Consider the following 18110-nt stretch of genomic DNA (forward strand, 5'->3'; position numbering starts at 1 on the left):
TTTCCCCCTTCCCAGAATGAAACTGGATGCACTGCAAATTCACAAGCTAACGGGCCAGAAATATCTGGCAGGGAGGGCAGGCTCTCTAGCAGGTCTGGGAGCAGCAGCCCTGGTTCCCTAGAAAAATGAGTTCACTATCCAGCTCCTCCAACTCCTGGTTTGCTTCAGGCTATGAACTCTGGGGTGGGCAGAGGCGGTCAGCTCAATGGCTCCCCCTACTGGGAGACTGGACTCAATACCTGGGAACTACACTCCCCTAAACAGGATATTTAAATATATCCCACGAAAGTAAATAAATAAATAAATAAATGAATCCCAGAGACTTTCCTGGGACCCAGCAAGCACCTCTAGAGAAAATACCCACCTCAGAAGATCTCTGGGACTTTAGCTTCTTCCTCAGCAAATTCGGGGAGTGAAACCGTGAAGCCTTCTTTGCCTCTCAGCCAGAAAGTTGTTTGGTCTCCTTTGCCCTGCGGGAAGCAAAGGAGAATGCTAGTGAATCAATGCAGGAGGGCCGCCTGTCAAGTGTGGGCTCTGAGCAGACAGACAACTCAGGTTCCCTTTGCTCGCTTCCTGAGGATGCTGTCTATAGCCAGAACTGCAACCTGGCCGCAGTTTCCTCTGTGAGGGAAAAGCTTCATTATGGATGAAACTGTGGTCATTTCCTTGGGCTTTACTGATGGGCCAGGATGGACAGTCAGTGATGGCCTACAGGATGAGAGCCAGTGGAGGTTCAAGTCTATTCCAAAGAAAATCTTTTAAAAATCATAATAAAATCTATTGAGCTCTTCCTATGAGTAGGTGAAACCAGGCAAAAACACCTCACACACATGTGCACAATTAATCCTCACAATTAATCCTTTGAGGGCACTATTATCATCATTCCCATTTTGCAGATGATAAAACCAAGCCCCCAAATCAGACAGGTAATAAGTAGTGGGACAGGATTCAAAGCTTGGTCTACACTGCTGCTTTCTAGAAAAACCTTCCTCTTACCTGAAACCAGTTGACAGAATACATCACGCCAGGGCCGGGCTCAGCCAACAGGAGAGCTGATGCCACTCCCTCCCTTTCGCTTCTTCACTGGACCCCCAAAACCTCCTCAAACCCCCAACATCGCCACTCCCACTGTGAACCTCTCCAAGACGTTCTTGAGACCAGCTCAAGTGGAGTAACCCCCCACCACCACCACCACCATCCCTGGAAAGCACAGCATTTATGAGAAGGATGAGAAAATATCTTGGTATCTTTCAGTGACAGACAGAAAGCCAGGCTGGAAAAGGAGGCAGAGGGAATGAGAAGGGGTATTTAAAGGAATAGAGATGAGGTCCAAGTGCCCCCAGCCAATGGGCTTCTCCCTTCCACCTGGTACTTTAGACTCTGGAGAAGGGGCATAGAGGAATGCACCACATTATCTTTCCTGGTTTTGAACTTGCTGTTGCTTTGTGTGGGGTGTTCAGGCAGCCAGGAGACCCATGTGGCAAAGAGAAAAGAGGCATCATGCAAGAGGCTGGTCAAGGTGGGAGCAAGACCAAGGTCACAGATTCCATGTTTGGCTATTTGAGGGAACAGGACAGTCCTCTCTGGAGGAAGACAAGGTGGCAGTTGTGAGAGCCTCCACGTAGGTCCAGGTGGTCTCCAGGAACCACAGAGTGGAGACTCATTCCTCCCATCAAGTTCCTCAATACCTCCTTCAGGGACTCAGGTTTGGTGGGGGGAGGGGGTGTCTTATCTTGACTGGAATGGTGCCTCTCTTTTGAAATCATACCCTCCCAATGCCAGTAGGGCGGCTGCAGTGCTCTGAGAGACGTGGATCCAGAGAGCCACCAGAAACCAGTTACAGTCTCATCATCACCTTTGTTGTGACCTTCACACAGGTCTTGAGGGGCAGGGGCTGCTGTGGAGTAGGGACCCTACACACACAGCTCAAATTCTTGGACTGCTAGCACCTTTCATGCAGCAAATCACAGACCACCTCTTGACATCTGGGGCACAAGGAGGGGATCCCCAACAACCCAGGCATTGCTCAGACGTTGTTGGGTGTTGCTCAAGCTTTAATATGTTCTGTTTAGAACCAGAGACAGAACCAACTCCATATGCAAGTTGGTGGTCCTGATGGATGGAGACCAGCTGGGCACCTCAGGCTCCCTGGGATGCTACCAGAGCTGGGATGTACCACTGAAAACATCATTTGTAGCCAGAACTGCAACTATAGTCAAGATTGGAGCCTACGTAAGCAGTCCCACTTCCATATTTTATCCTTAAAGTCTTTACTTTCAAGCTAAGAGAGAGGTTTAAATCTGGATTTGAAACTTGGTTGATTAGCTTAGATGACAAAGTAATCAAGAGGGGAAAAGATTTGTGTATGTTTTTATACACTGTGGACAATTTACAGGTTCAAAAGAATGTTAACCTAAGCTTTTCAAAACTTAAATCACTGAGCAATTACCTTTTCCAGCTGATAAATATCTCAGCTGATAAAGGGCATATATATGTCTAGCAATTATCAATGCAATAAAATTACTCTAAAACAAGAGAATTTGATGTCCCTCGGAGTTCCTAGCTAGAGATGTCTTTGTCATCACCAAAACTAGATATCAGGGTTGGCACATTACTGCTCACAGGGCAAATCCCACCCAGTAAATTTGTCTGCAAATAAAGTTTTATTGGAACATAAACACCCATCATTTGCACATGGCAAAACAGCTGCTTTCACAATACACTAGACATTAAGTAGTTGCAACAGAGGATATGGCCCGCAAAGCCTAAAATATTTACTGTCTGGCTGTGTTCAGAAAAAGTTTGCCAACTCCCATGCTTCACTTCAATGATCTTTCATATGGGCACCTGAATGTTTAGAATGGAAAGTCTTGGAAGGAGCCTTAATATGTGCTTATGTGGCTCCATGGAGAACATAGCATAAAACCCAGTTTACAAAGCTTGGAACCAGTGTTGCCTTACCCTCCAGATAGAAAACAGTAGACAAAATGCACTTGGGTCATCTAAAAATACTCTCTGGTTAAAGATAGGGGACAGAAGGGACAGCAATATTGTGTTTGCAAAGTGCTGTAAACAATACCCACACAAACTACTGCTTTCCATTCTGGATGCCATGTTCGCCGTGTCTCCAAACAGACAGTACCTGGGCATGGTGAGTCCCACCACGGGACCTGCAAGGGGAAGGACAGAGGGGGCAGGGCCCATCTGCATTTCCCAAGTGTCAGACTCCACAGTGCATATCATGTCAATAAATGCAATTCAATAAATGTCCATTAGGTACCCTCTTGGAGGCAAAGCTTGGAAATAGATCTCAAGGTTTACAATGAGGCAAACGACAGAACCCACAGACTTCTTGTGGAAAGCAACAAAATCAACTGTTACGAATTGCATGTGGGCGTCTCCTCCAGCCCCCTTGCCCGCCCCCTGCTCTAACCTCAATATGATTCTTAGGAGGTGGGGCCTTTGGGCAGTAAGGAGGTTTAGAGAAGGTCTTAAGCGTAGGGCTCTTGTGATGGGATTAGTGGCCTTATAGGAAGAGGAAAAGACACCAGAGCTTTCTCTCTCTGCACCATGAGAGGATGTGGTCAGAAGTTCGCTTTCAGCAAGCTGGGAAGAGGGCTCCCCCGAACCCACTATGGTAGAATCTGGACCTTAGGCTTTCCAGCCCCAGAAACTGTGACAAAGCTGTGTTGTTTCAGCTGCCCAGTCTATGGTATTTGAACAACCAAGCCAAGACAGAAATGAATCATGATGCCATTCATACACTGAAGATGTAAAAGAAGTAGAAGTGGCACATACAGCTTAACTCTGGTTAAGCTGTGCAGGATTTGCAGGAGCAGATCTGGCTACATAATTTGCAGGGCCCCGCCTCATATGAAAATGAGAGAGGTTTGATTCAAAAATTACCTAGAATTTCAAGATGGCGACAGAACCGCATTAAAACAAGTGTGTGTCACCTCTGCACAAATCACAAGCCCATGGGTTTGAGGAAAACACAACACATCCAAGGGCATTTGGCAGTTCCTGTCGTGGCTCAGTGGTTAAAAAATCCAACTAGGAAACCTGAGGTTGCAGGTTCGATCCCTGGCCTCGCTCAGTGGGTTGAGGATCCAGCATTGCCGTGAGCTGTGGTGTAGGTCGCAGACTCGGCTCAGATCTGGCATTGCTGTGGCTCTGGTTTAGGCCAGCAGCTACAGCTCCAGTTAGACCCCTAGCCTGGGAACAGCTATAGCTCCAGTTAGACCCCTAGCCTGGGAACCTCCATGTGCCGTGGGTTCGGCCCTAGAGAAGACAAAAAAAAAAAAAAAAAAGAAGAAGAAGAAGAAGAAAAGGGCATTTGTTGCAGAGTCCTGGAGGGAAGCAGCCCAATACAACTGTCCTGGTTTGGGGGGTCCTCCTTATTGGGGTTCAATACCTTCAAGTCTTCATTGGTCCTTTGTTAGCAAGCGATTTGGTGAACACACACACATGCAAAGACAACCCAATCTCCTATTTGCCCTGAAGAAGTTACCATTCAACATCAGGGTTCCCAAAAGCCTCAGACCTAAGATGTGAATTTAGAACCACCTGCCACCATGTCTGGACCATCAGGCCACCAGCCACTAGAGTCATCTACCTGAGTGGAGGCCAATCTGGAGCTTAAGCTTTTCCTCAGGCATGTGCCCCATCTGGAATAGACAGTGGCACTGAGGAAGTACAAGGACCTCGTGGCAACCTCGTCCACATGTTGGCTTCCATTGCGGATAGGGAGTCCACTAGCCACCATGTATGCATCTCCAATGGTCTCAACCTGGAAATAAAGCAAGAAAGTGGCCTTGTGATCTTAACAAGGGAGGCTGGGGTGGGGGTGGGGTCAGAGACAAGGCCCCTTGTGACTGATCCTGCTTCAGGCCCCGTCCTTTGAAAGGGTAGGCTCCCTGACCGCTACTCCATCCAAGCCCCAACATTTCCTTAAGTTCTTGCTCTTATCCTGGCTCCTCCACAAAGCCTTCCTTCCCCAACCCCTCTTCTCCCCATCATTGCTTTCTCCTCTGAAGTCTGAGAGTGGTGGTGACCACGTTTCCCCAACTCAAGTTCAAAGCCAGTTAGAGAGGCAGCAACGTAGTATGGGGGTAAATCCTCAAGGATGACATGAATCCATCATGTGCAATCCATCTTACCCAACCTGAAATGTCTTCACCCCAGACCAGGCCTCTGATACCTAATTATACATATGTACACATTATACAAAATATGTAGAAATGTGTGTGTCTGCCTGCTCTGTCCTCCTCTCTCCCAGTCCTCCTAATAAAATCAGCTTTCAGATCCTTCATTCACAATAGAGGATAAAAAACAAGCATAAGCTTAGAGTTGCAGCCCTTTCCAGATACACCTGCATTTTTAGCAGAATCCAAGGTAATAGGGTCAAGGTGTGATTTCAGGCATTATCCACACAATAAGAACACTCTGTTTCCTGGTGACCTTAAACTTACCCAAAGTCAACAAGTACAAAAAGTCTAACTGCTTCGAGGCCCCCTCTCCCCATTGTGAGCCTATCTTTAGAAATGCAGACTGATTTTAGCTCTTGTTCATGCAGAACATCGCTGAGAACAAAACGCTAAGAGGAAATCCCAGGGGAGGCTCTTCTAAGCAGAACAGCTTCTGTTGTTACCGGGTGAGTGTGATTTGCTCGTTGAGGTTATCCATACCACCCTTCCTTTCACCCTCCAACATAGGCAGCATCTTTGGGGATCTCTGGGGAATAACCATTGAGGGGTGTCATGAAGGGACATGATTATATTGCCCCAAATCTTCCCGAGACAAGAGCCCTGGAGTCATGGTCAAAGCTGATGCATGTGTGGCTGCCCACAAGGTGGGTGTGAACATGTGCGCTCTGGAGTCACGATCTGGCCCCAGCTGAGAAGTCAGAAAACACATAAAGTGGCCTCATCCTCACCCCCAATGAATGAAGCCAAACTATCAGTTTTTTGCCATGCTCCCGCTGAAACTCATTTTTCATTCTAGGTGACCCTGTCCATACATCCCAGAGTAGCGCTAGGCAGGTGGTGGCTGTCTGACTTTCAGCCATGAGTCTGGTTGTCTTAGCCTGGGGCGGGGGGGGGGGGTCTATCTTCACCCAAATTTCTAAGGGTCATGGTAACAGAAGTGAGGCTCATACAAGATCCAAAGACAGCCTTTAATGGAGAGTAAATACGAGCCTCTCTGAATGTGAATATATAATATTTCCTATTATACATATTGCATATATATATTCAGGAGGGCACCGGAGGAATTAGCCAGCAGGAGGTTAATGCCTGCTTCAGAAATGTGTTTGCTGTGAGATAACATAATGGAAGGAAACGGAGGGAACAACTCTTCACTATTGACAAGCATATGCATCGGTGATTAATGGAGCCTTTTTCCAAGGAAACACACAGAAATAAAATACTGAGCTTCTGCCATGAACTGAGATAGACTTCCAGCCTGCAACAGAGCCTTCTCCTGGCTGACGTCTGGGGCTGGATTCATCCTCACTGCTGCCCAGGGCATAGCCCACAGGGAACATGTGTGTCCCACATACCAGGTGTCTCACCTTATACACATCATAAGTTTTAACGATGTGATCAAACAGACCATACAGGTCACTGAGCTTGGCAACTTGCAGTGGGGAGCTGAGGGAACAGAGTTTTGTGAATCCAACAATGTCAGAGAAAAAGATTGTCATGGACTCAAAACGCTCTGGTTCCATGGACTTTCCAGCTATGGGTCGTTCTCCAATGAAACTGAAATGAGAGGATAGGATTATTTTTAATTAAATTTATTTTTTATTAGGGTATAGTTGATCTGCAGTGTTGAGTCAATTGCTGCTCTACTGCCTAATGACCCAGACATACATATAAATAATTTTTTCTTATATTATCTTCCATTATGGTCTATTCCCAGAGACTGAATATTGTTTTAGAACAGTATCTGATTCGTCTTGTCTCCTACAGACCCCTCCCTACAAAATCTTCCTGGCAGATCTTTTTGCTTCAGTGGGTTTGGCTTTTGGCTAACAAAATCCATTTAGAGGGATTCTTTTGACACCCACTTCTCCACTTGCATTTCCTCCGAGGAGATATTTTATTTGATGGGTATAAATTGGGGGGGAGGAGGAGATGCAAGTCACACAAATATCATTTTAAAAGATTTTTCTCCCTGAAGGCATTACATTTTCCCTTACTAGTTATAGAGTTTGATTTTAATGATTCAGTCTGCAGATGTGGAAGCAAATATAAACACTCCCTGGTTCATAAATCAATATTTTTGCTTCAATCAACCTATCTCACAGTAACACATTCCAATCCCCAAACTTGCCTCTTTGTCAAGACATGTAAGAAGGGTGTAGATGCTTCTGATAAACCTTTAAAGAGTGCAGAGGAGAGAATGGAGCCACAAATGAAGCAAATTTTGAATATGAAGTTATTGGTATGTATTGTGTTAAAAAATATATTGGGGAGTTCCCATCGTGGCGCAGTGGTTGACGAGTCCGACTAGGAACCATGAGGTTGTGGGTTCAGTCCCTGGCCTTGCTCAGTGGGTTAAGGATCCGGTGTTGCCGTGAGCTGTGGTGTAGGTCGCAGACGCGGCTCGGATCCCGCGTTGCTGTGGCTCTGGCGTAGGCTGGCAGCTGCAGCTCCAATTGGACCCCTAGCCTGGGAACCTCCATATGCCACGAGAGCGGCCCAAAGAAATAGCAAAAAGACAAAAAAAAAAAATATATATATATATATATATATATATATATATATATATATATATATATATATGGCAAGCATATGATCTGAAAGTTAGTAGTTAATCTGATTTATGAAACTATATCACCATCTAGTGGTTGCCTTCTGTTGCTGCACCCACTCTATTCCATGTAAAAGACCTACAATTCTCTAATCCCTGTGGACTCCAGGGCAATTTGTCTGTCTCCCTTTACGAGGTGCAGCAAATTACACACAAAATGCTTGACCCATCTTAAAAGAACCTAACGCTCTCTGGGGAAAAGAACAAAGGAAATATTCTCCCCAAGTAGGAGATATTCTCCTTAGGTAGCAATGGTGCTGTTTCTTGGCTCCTTTGTCAAGGCTCCAGGTACTGTGGAATACCTGGGCAGCAATGTGGAAAGAAGCTGATCCGCCTTCCTCTCCTTGTGCTCACCATACTGTCTCCGACAGACATGTGGCTTTAAAGGACCCCAGAGACTTACTTTTCATTGTTATTGCCACCATGGAGTACAACTTCCAAGCCTACCTTCTAAGACAACACGCCTTACCCGTCAGGTTCCCTATTAAGGGTTGCCAATGGACAGCAGTGCAATGACAATGGCCATGAGGCCGCTTAGCAGGACAGAGCATTGTGATCTTAAGCTGTGCCCTTCCTTCCTCAAGCCTCAGTTTCTTCATCTGGGAAGTGAGGATAACAAAACATACCTTGCAGGGCTGCTCTAACGTTTCAGGGAGATAATACCAGGGCCGTATCAGGTACCCAGCGGGCACTCAAAGAACTGCAGCCAACTCCACCCCACTGCCCAACAGGCTCCATGCCATTCTCATGACCACTCAGAAATAGAGGATTCAGGACGGGTCATTCTTTTCAGATGCTGCCACCCGATGTTTTCTTTTCAAATGATGGATATAAGGGGGCATTTCTAGATCCTACAGGCTCTGATTTTAGAAGAGTCTTCAGAGAAATCATTTAAACTCCTTATCTTGTAGATAGGGAGACTGAGGCTCACATAGGAAATAGGCTTGCCTTAACACTGGGGACCCTATTTTCTAAGTAAAAAGTCATAACTGACCTGAGACCCACTATTCAAAATTATTTTGAGGCATTCCCATCGTGGCTCAGCAGTTAATGAACCTGACTAGTATCCATGAGGACGCAGGTTCGATCCCCAGCCTCACTCAGTGGGTTAAGGATCTGGAGTTACCGTGAGCTATGGTGTAAGTTGCAGACATGGCTCTCAGATCTCACGTTGGTGTGGCTGTGGTGTAGGCTGGCAGCTACAGCTCCAGTTTCACCCTTAGCCTGGGAACCTTCATATGCTGCTGGTGTGGCTCTAAAAAGACAAAAAAAAAAAAACAATTTTGAAGTGGAAAGTGCAGGAGACAGGGCTGTGGTATATAGTGAAGAGTTCCCCGGTGGCTCAGCAGGTTAAGGATTCAGCATTGTCACTGCTCTGGCACAGGTCACCGCTGTGGTTCAGGTTCAATCCCTGGCCCGGAAATTTCTAAGTGCCACAGGCATCCCACACCACACACACACACACACACACACACACACACACACAGTGGAGTACAACAACAACAATGTATAGTGAAATGCCCAAGTAGATGCCCTGAGTCCCACCCAGGCTGTCTATCAACTCCAGCTACTGCTAAATAGCTGTGCCTTCACACATTCAATGGGTCAAAAAGATGACTTAATTATCCTGATGTGAAGCAAGCTACTGTGGAGAAAATTGTGTGAGAGGCATGAATAATTTAAGTCAACACCTACTCCGAGTTTGGTGAATAGATGTTGTTCCCACAGTCCAATCCCAATGGACGAGTCATAACCCTTGAAATGCTGGTTTGAAGAAGATTCTGAAGCCATGTCAAAACTCCCCGGAAAGTGGTATCTGGAATGGGACAAAGGAGGGGAATGAAAGTACTAAATTAGGTCTGATTGACTTTGTATCATTTATGAGATAAAGGGAGAATTTACCACTCTGCTTCAACCAGCGGGGAGCACAGTGCTTTGCATATAGGAGGCACTGAGTGAGTATATGATGGAGGGAGGGAGGAGGGGAGGAAGGGAGCCACACAGAACCAACCACAGTCATATAGTTTTTAAAAATTCTAATGGTTAAATAATTAGGAGAAAAGGTCTGCTGGACATCTACTCACCCTCTGGGACTGGTTTCCTGTAAAAGTTTCTTGATGGAAGAGAAAGTGGGCCTCTTCTCTGGACACTCATCCCAACACGCCTTCACCATGACACCACCTTTGCATTTCCCACCGCCTCTGAGAGGGACGGTCGAAGTGGCCCTGAGGCTGTGGGATCTCCGATTCGGCCGATGGTTTCTGAAATTCATTTGGAGTTTAGGTAGCTAAATATCTGAGCTTTGTGCCATTTAATACACTTCCCTTTCCACAGATGTGCTTTTAGATTTATAAGGTGAGTTCTTAAGTAAATTGACCAGACTAGAATTTCAGAGACATCTGAATCGTTTACAAGAACTATTCTGCATCTACCTGGAAAATGAGGAATCCTAACGTAAAACATATAAGCACACCCTACTGAATCAGGTTTCTTTTAAGTTTTTCTAATAGAGCTTTTCTTGCAATGAAACCTAGCTCCATGTGATTTCAGGAGCATATTCATACTTCATATTGGAAATCCCCAAGTGTGTTTTATGCAACTTACATTCCATGTAGAATGTTAACGTGAAAGTTATTTTTACAACCAATAAATGTTACCACTATGTTCCCCCCTCTGGTTCTTTCACTTCCTCATTGCTTCTAAGGGACATTTATTAAATGTTCTGCTTAAGCAGAGTTTGTAAAGGAAATCATCTTTGGAGAACAACGTACACATGTTTAGGTATAAAAACACTGGGGGTAATGAAATGAAAGAATCTTAAATGTATTTTAAAAGCATAAGAAACCGTCTGCAAAGGCTACAGACCATATGATTCTGTTTACTTGACATTCTAGAAAAGGCAAAATAGATCAGAGGCTGCGGGGAGTTTAGGGAAGAGAAACGGTTGAATAGGGGAAGCACCAGGGAATTTTTTTTTTAGGGTCATGAAAGTTCTGCACAAATTATGTGGGTGGGTCATGACATTGCGTATTTGCCAAAACTCAGAGGACTTTACAGCACAAAGAATGAATGTTAAAAAAATGCAAATTTGAAAAATATCAGTATGGAGACTGGACAACAGCAGGACAGAATGCTGACTGGGACAAAAGACTCTTAACCGTATTACAAACTTAGGGCATAACCTCCCTAAAGAGGATGGGGGTAAAATGCTGACCTACATTAAGTTCTTTGTTTTTTAAATTAAAGTATACTTGATTCACAGTGTTGTGACAATTTCTGCCACACAGCAAAGTGACCTAGTCATTATATATATGACCACACACACACACACACACACACATTCCCTTCTTATATTATCTTCCATCACAGTCTATCCAAGAAACTTAACATAGTTCCCTGTGCTGTACAGTAGGACCTCATTGCTTATCCATTCTAAATGTACTAGTTTGCATCTACTAACCCCACACTCCCAGCCCAGCCCACTCCCACCACCCCCCTTGGCAACCGCAAGTCTGTACCCCACATCTGTGAGTCTGTTTCTGTTTAGGTAATTTCTGAAATGACTAGAGACAGTGAGACAAAAAGTCAAAAGAAACTACTTATCATCGCTATACTCTAGTTGGTAAAATTGCTTCTCATGAGGGTAAGAGATGAACAACTCTGAAACTTCTGGACACATATACTGGGATTGAACAAACAAGTGAGTCGTTGGCAGGTGGTGGGAGCCACGATTCTGGCTGTTGGAAAGGGGCGTTATAGGTAAGCTATGGAGAGAGACAAAAATAAATGAACCATGTGACAATGACATTGGAGATGTCAATATGAACTCATGTTAAGCTTAATAGAGAAGTATATGGATAGAGATATGAATGTGTCCGTGTACATAGGGGTTAGTATACACATGTATATTTCCTTGCTCTGCCCACGGAGAGGGGCTAGAAGCAATCATATTGCAGTAGCAACAAGCACATCTGGCATCCAGGTGTTCATTCTCCAATAAAGGAGTCCAGATTTCTTTGAGAAACAGCTGATTCTAGTATTGATACAGGGACAATACAAGGAGAAGCCAAAGCATCTTGTACTAGCAGAAGGTAAGGAAGCACCAAACAAAACACAGCAGTGAGTATATGTCAAAAATACATAGATGCCAAGTGAAATTACATAGTCAAAGATAAAATAATGTGAGCAGGAGTTCCCGTCGTGGCGCAGTGGTTAACAAATCCGACTAGGAACCATGAGGTTGTGGGTTCAGTCCCTGGCCTTGCTCAGTGGGTTAAGGATCCGGTGTTGCTGTGAGCTGTGGTGTAGGTTGCAGACACAGCTCGGATCCCACGTTGCTATGGCTCTGGTGTAGGCCAGTGGCTATAGCTCTGATTCGACCCCTAGCCTGGGAAACTCCATAGGCCGCGGAGCGGCCCAAGAAATGGCAAAAAGATAAAAAAAAAAAAAAAAAAAAGCTAGCCCAAATGATCAAAGCTGGCCAAGCTGCTTCCCCCCAGGTGTACCCTCTGGTGCCAGGTCTTAATCATCAAAAGGTCCATGGTCCTGGTGGGGGATCAGGTCCCTCATCAGGGTGGCGAAGCTGTAAACACCTCCCTTTGGGGTGTCTGGCCTGGGTGAACCACAGCCGCTCTGGGGCCATCCAGTAGAGCTCTGCAAAGCGAAGGATGTCAGGTGTCAATGTGGAGTGAGGGAGCTGCTGGGCAGAACCAGAAAAGCCACCCATTCCTCCTCAAGGGAGCACAGGAGCACTGAAAGCATCCAGCCCCTGAGAAGTCGGCCCTGGTGGTGCCTGACTTCAAAGAGCAGATGGGGGTCCATGTGTGAATAGGGAGAAAATCATCCAGACGGTCCCGCACTAACATGTGAACAGCGGTTCATTCACGTTAACAGTGCTAAAGTCATGACTGATACATGCACAGGTGGCTTTCCTTTTCCGTTTCCCCTTCTGTGTTGCCTACACTTAGGACGTTTCCTGGTGGCCTAAAAGTTAAGGACTCGGCATTGTCACTAGTGTGGCATGGGTTCAGTCCCTGGCCCCGGGAACTTCTGCATGCTGGGGGCAGAGCCGAAAAAAAGGTATTGAAGTATGATTCATGGACCATAAAACTAACCACATTAAAGTGAACATTGAGTACAGGGGCATTTAGTACATTGGCAATGTCTCACAACCACCACCTGCACCTAGCTCCAAAACATTTCCATCACCCCCAGGAAAAACTTGTACCCCATCTATAGAGATGGAAAGTAGATAAATTATGCCAGGGACTAGGGAAGAAAAAAAAAAAAACCTCGTACCCATTAAGCAAGCCTCTCCCCGGCTCCAGCTCCTGCCAACCACCAATCTGCATCCTATCTCTGTAGATTTATCTATTCTGGATATTTGATCAACCTACACTTCTTTTGCAGTGAGGTTTATAGGTTTATAGGTTTATATTATAGGTTCTACTCATGAAAAGCAAGTATACTGGGGGATGGGAAATAGAAGGGGCTACTGGCAGGTTTTTAAAACTTCCCCCTTTGTCTTTTTCTGCAAGACACTATCCTGCCCCCACGTGACAGAAACCTCCCCATGTGCACAGAGCAAAGCTGCTGGCAGTGCTTGGCCTCAGAGAGACGGTCCAGGTTGAGGGCACCATGGCCCCAGACAGTGCAAGCTGAAGCTCAAGAGTGTTCAGTTAACTTGGACAAGTAGGAAGACTCACCAAGCCTCAACTTACTCACATGAAAAGGAGGGTTGACAAGTGGGACTTGTCTTATTTTTTTTTAACTAAAAAAAATTTTTGATTGTGCTCACAGCAAGTAGAAGTTCCTGGGCCAGGGATTGCACCTGAGCCACAGCCATGACAATGCCAGTTGACAAGGACAACTCCCAATGAGTCTTGTCTTGAGATGCACATCAGAATCACTTGAAAGCTTAAAAAAAAAAAATACAGATGCCCAGACCTTATCTTCAGAAAGCATCTTCTGATGCCGTTAACAGGAGGTGAGACCCAGGCCCCTGCGTATTTTTTAAAGCTTCTCAAGTGAGACTGGGGCACAGAGAGGGCAGAGAACTACTTAATCCATTGTCTGTAAAGTGCCGGGCAGATCACGTGTTCTCCACTGAGAACATGGGATGAAGACACGAGGGGGCACAGAGGACTAAAGAGAAGGCAGTGATCTCCAGGTCACTTAGCTAATTCAGGTGAGAACCAAACTTCTAACTCAGTCATTCTACCAGGGACTCACGCCACTCGTGCAGGTTATTTTTTCTTGTCTCCTTGAGTGAAGAGAATAACCAACCACCAGTCCCACAGGAAGGTCCACCTGCTGGTACCCCTGTAGGTGACCCTCAGCAAGGAGAGGTGAGATAGGGAGCCCTTCACCCCTCTCCCGACAGCTCATGGTTGCAAAGACAGCCAGTGGTTACCCGAGGGGTCTGTTGTTTCTTCCTTACACGTTCTGCATATCCAGCCACACTTGAGTTCCCACAGCCCAAATCCAGACAGCTTCACTTGCATCCAGCCATCCACCAGGCAGTTGGAAGGCTTTGGGTTGCCATGGGACCCCAGGGGGCTCCTGTGAAGGAACGGCATGCCCTGAAGAGGGAAAATGAGCAAAGGGATTAGAGCAGGTGCTCACGGATGCTGTTGGAAGAAACAGTGAGACAGAAATAGATCCATGGTGGGAGAGAAGCCCATCTCTGTGTTCATTTGTTTGAGAGCCCCTAACACACCCCCTCACCCACGGGGTGGGAGACGCAGAAAAAAGAAAACTATTTCTGGCCCCTCAATGTGGAGCCATGAAGGCAGGGCCAGCTCAAAATAAATGCAGCCTCATGGTCAGACGCCTGAGTTCAAATCCCAGCTCCTCCACACAGTGGGGAGGACTTTACCCCAAGAGCTTCACTCTTCTCCTTGAAATGGACATGACAATAATCCCCACCTCCTAGGGTGGCTGTGGAGATTCAACATAATAATGCATGAGACACCACACACAGTGCTGGACACAAAGTAAATACCACTGTAAATTATAACAAGAAATTTGTATAAATACCATAAAGACTATCAACAATGTAGGAACCACCCTAGGCAATTAAGAATATTATTTTATTACCTACGCATTACAGATTATACGCTATTACTATCTGCATCTCATGGGTCTATAATTATAGAATATTTTATTTATTACGTGCACTTAAGAGTCCTTGAGCACACGGCAGGCAGAGGAAATAAAATGAGGGACACTGAAAAAGTCTCATGCCATTCACTGTGTTCTTAAGAGGTTACATTAATTATTTTAATGCACTCATGAAGCACTATTCCTTATAAAGAGGCAGAAAAAACTCTAGAGTCTGCAGATGTGTTCCAGCCTAGACTTTACCACTCGGTCTCTTCAAATAAAGCACTTCACCTCACTCAGCTTCAATTTTACTTGAAAGATGCCCCAGGAACCAGCAGCAACAGCTGCATCTGGGAGCTTGGCAGAAATGCAGAATCTCAAGCCCTGCTCAGACGTACTGAATTCAAGTCATCTAAATAATCTATGCATTTACTGAATCTAAATAATCTATGCATTTTCACCCAAGCCCCTGGAGATGTGCCTATGAATCTGAAAAGACCTGTCCCTGTGTCAATGGTTCCCAGATTTGGCTGCACATTAAAATCACCTGGGGAGCTTAAGAATATACATGTACCAATGCCTGGGCCCAGACATAAGAACCTACATGAGCTGCGGATTACTGCCAAACAAACCAAGCCTGAGTGCAGAAGAACCCGAAGCAACAGAGTGGTCAGAATGGAGGGATGAGGGCTTCCTCTGAAGGGCTGGCTAAGGGAATCTGCATCAAGGCAGCGCTGATTCTTATTTTGCAAGGGGATGAGGATGAAGAAATGCAAGGTTTGAAACTATTCCCAAGGAGTGGGGAACAGAGCTGGGAGATAAACCCTCCACCGGTTGGGTCACCTTTGAAGCCCAGCCACCTCTAAACCACTCGTTTTACTGTTTCCAGTGCCCTGGGTGATTGTAGAGGAGGGTCGATGAGGAACAGGGTAGAGAAAGCTACCAACCATTGAACACGAACGGCCAGGTTTAAATGAATCACAAGGAGTTCCCATTGTTGCTCAGCAGGTTAGTAACCTGACTAGTATCCATGAGGATGTGGGTTCGATCTCTGGCCTCACTTAGCGGGTTACATGTCTGGCATTGCCACGGAGCTGTGGTATATAGGTCACAGAAGTAGCCTGGATCCTGCATTGCTGTGGCTGTAGTGTAGGTTGGCAGCTGCAGCTCCAATTTGACCCCTAGCCCGGGAACTTTCATATGCCGCATGTTTGGTCTTATAGAAAGAAAAAATAATGAATCACAAGACCAACTCAGAGCACACACTGTGGCAACACAGTGGCACTGGTCCTCAGTGTCCAGCAAGGAAGAATGTGAGAAAGGCCTCTGAACAGACTCTTGCACCCAGGAACAGTCCTTGGGCCTCCTGAGCACCAGGTCTGCGACTCAGCTCTTTCCCCAGCAGTGATGACAGGCTGAATCACTATCCGCTTTAGCAAGTGCTTCTGATTGCTTTGGAAACACAGGCTCATACCCAAAGCAATAAGGAAATGTCTAGAGAGATGGGTGCGCCGCCCCCCACCCCACCCACTAAAAAAATCTGGAGGCCCTGTTCCTTTATCAATCGGGTGTATTTGTTTTATGAGATTACAAAGTTGAATCATATTTTAGAAATGCAACTCCATTAACCAGACCCAGAGGGGCCTGGATGGGGTCACCTCCACCCCAGCGAGGTGGCCCCAGCAAGGCTCCAATGGGCCAAGGTCTGGGCCTTTAGTCTGGGGAGCATTCCCTCAGACCCCCTGGAGGCCTCTCCATTCAGCAGGACTCTCCCAGACACACAGGACGGTCCCTGCCCCTGCTAGTGCCAGGCCCACCCCCGGCAGGAGGCATTTTACACACAGGTCAGGTCACTGCTAACCACCCGTGACATCCAGGTACATTTAGTGGTACTCCTTCTGTGAGGGCATAAATAACAGGTTTAGGGAGGCTTGGAATCCTTGGTGTGGAATCCTCTCCAAGAGATGGCACACAGCTGTTTTATTTTCCTGTCTGGATAGAAATGTCTGACTTTATATATTCTGTGGTCTGAGAACAAATAGAACTATGAGAGGCTCATGATTTAAGCACCAGGTTGCAAACACTTTGACCAGTTTTATTCTCTACCTGTGTGAAGCTCCTTTTATTTTCCTCCTGGCAAGTGGGGGCTGGCCTGCAGGGCTCCTACTTCTAGATCCCACATCTCTATTCTCTGGTACTTGCCAGGGAGGAAAAGATTCAGCTTTTTTTTTTTTTTTTTTTTTTGGTCTTTTTATGACTGCAGCTGTGGCATACGGAAGTTCCCAGGCTAGGGGTCTAGTCGGAGCTACAGCCTACAGCCTATACCACAGCCACAACAATGCTAGATCCAAGCCATGTCTGAGACCTACAATGCAGCTCATGGCAATGCCGGATCCTTAGTCCACTGAGCAAGGCCAAGGATCAAACCTGCATCCTCATGGGTACTAGTGGGTTCATTACTGCCAAGCCAGAATGGGAACTCCAGGAATCAGCTTTTGAAGACAGACTGGCTGCCAATTCCAATCTGCCTTTTACCCGTTTGGCTGGTTACTTCATCTCACTAGCCTCTTCTTTTTTTTTTTTTCCCTTTGGAAAATGGAGTAAATATGGATATTATCAATGTTGGAATTAAAGAAATTAATAATGGAGTTAACTGCTAAATAATAGGAGCCCTATCCAGTAAACATATAATGTAAGCATATGTGCAATGTTTAATTTTTTAGTTAAGCAGATGAAATGAATTTTAACAATAAATTTTAGATAACCCAATGTACTAAAAAATCTTATTTCACCATGCAGACTATGTGAAAATACTAGTGAGATAATTTACATTCCTTTTTTGTTTGTTTTTACTAAATCTTTAAAATCTGGCATGGATTTTAATGTATCTCAACTTGGACTAGCTTCATCACCCATGTTTAATAGTCACACGTGGCTAGTGGTACCATTCTTTGGACGGTGGAGGCTTATCCCATAGGATTGTTGGGGGAATTAAATAAGAAAGTGGGAGTTCCCGTCGTGGCGCAGTGGTTAACGAATCCGACTAGGAACCATGAGGTTGCGGGTTCGGTCCCTGCCCTTGCTCAGTGGGTTAACGATCCGGCGTTGCCGTGAGCTGTGGTGTAGGTTGCAGATGCGGCTCGGATCCCGCGTTGCTGTGGCTCTGGCGTAGGCCGGTGGCTACAGCTCCG

At 45.8% G+C, this 18110-nt stretch overlaps 1 protein-coding gene across 1 annotated transcript in view; it reads right to left on the reverse strand.

The window, feature by feature from the left end:
• Positions 1 to 2931: 2931 nt before the first annotated feature.
• LOC125117007 (guanylate cyclase 2G-like) overlaps positions 2932 to 18110 on the reverse strand; it is a 41059-nt gene continuing 25880 nt past the window's right edge. The window contains 9 exon segments of the mRNA XM_047762687.1: positions 2932 to 3170; positions 4616 to 4675; positions 4678 to 4789; positions 6572 to 6761; positions 8118 to 8173; positions 9511 to 9631; positions 9900 to 10016; positions 12408 to 12468; positions 14228 to 14396. Of these exon segments, the coding sequence (XP_047618643.1) occupies positions 2932 to 3170; positions 4616 to 4675; positions 4678 to 4789; positions 6572 to 6761; positions 8118 to 8173; positions 9511 to 9631; positions 9900 to 10016; positions 12408 to 12468; positions 14228 to 14396 (1125 nt within the window).

The sequence above is a fragment of the Phacochoerus africanus genome, chromosome 15 (assembly GCF_016906955.1).
Source record: "Phacochoerus africanus isolate WHEZ1 chromosome 15, ROS_Pafr_v1, whole genome shotgun sequence".
NCBI classification, from domain to species: Eukaryota; Metazoa; Chordata; class Mammalia; order Artiodactyla; family Suidae; genus Phacochoerus; species Phacochoerus africanus.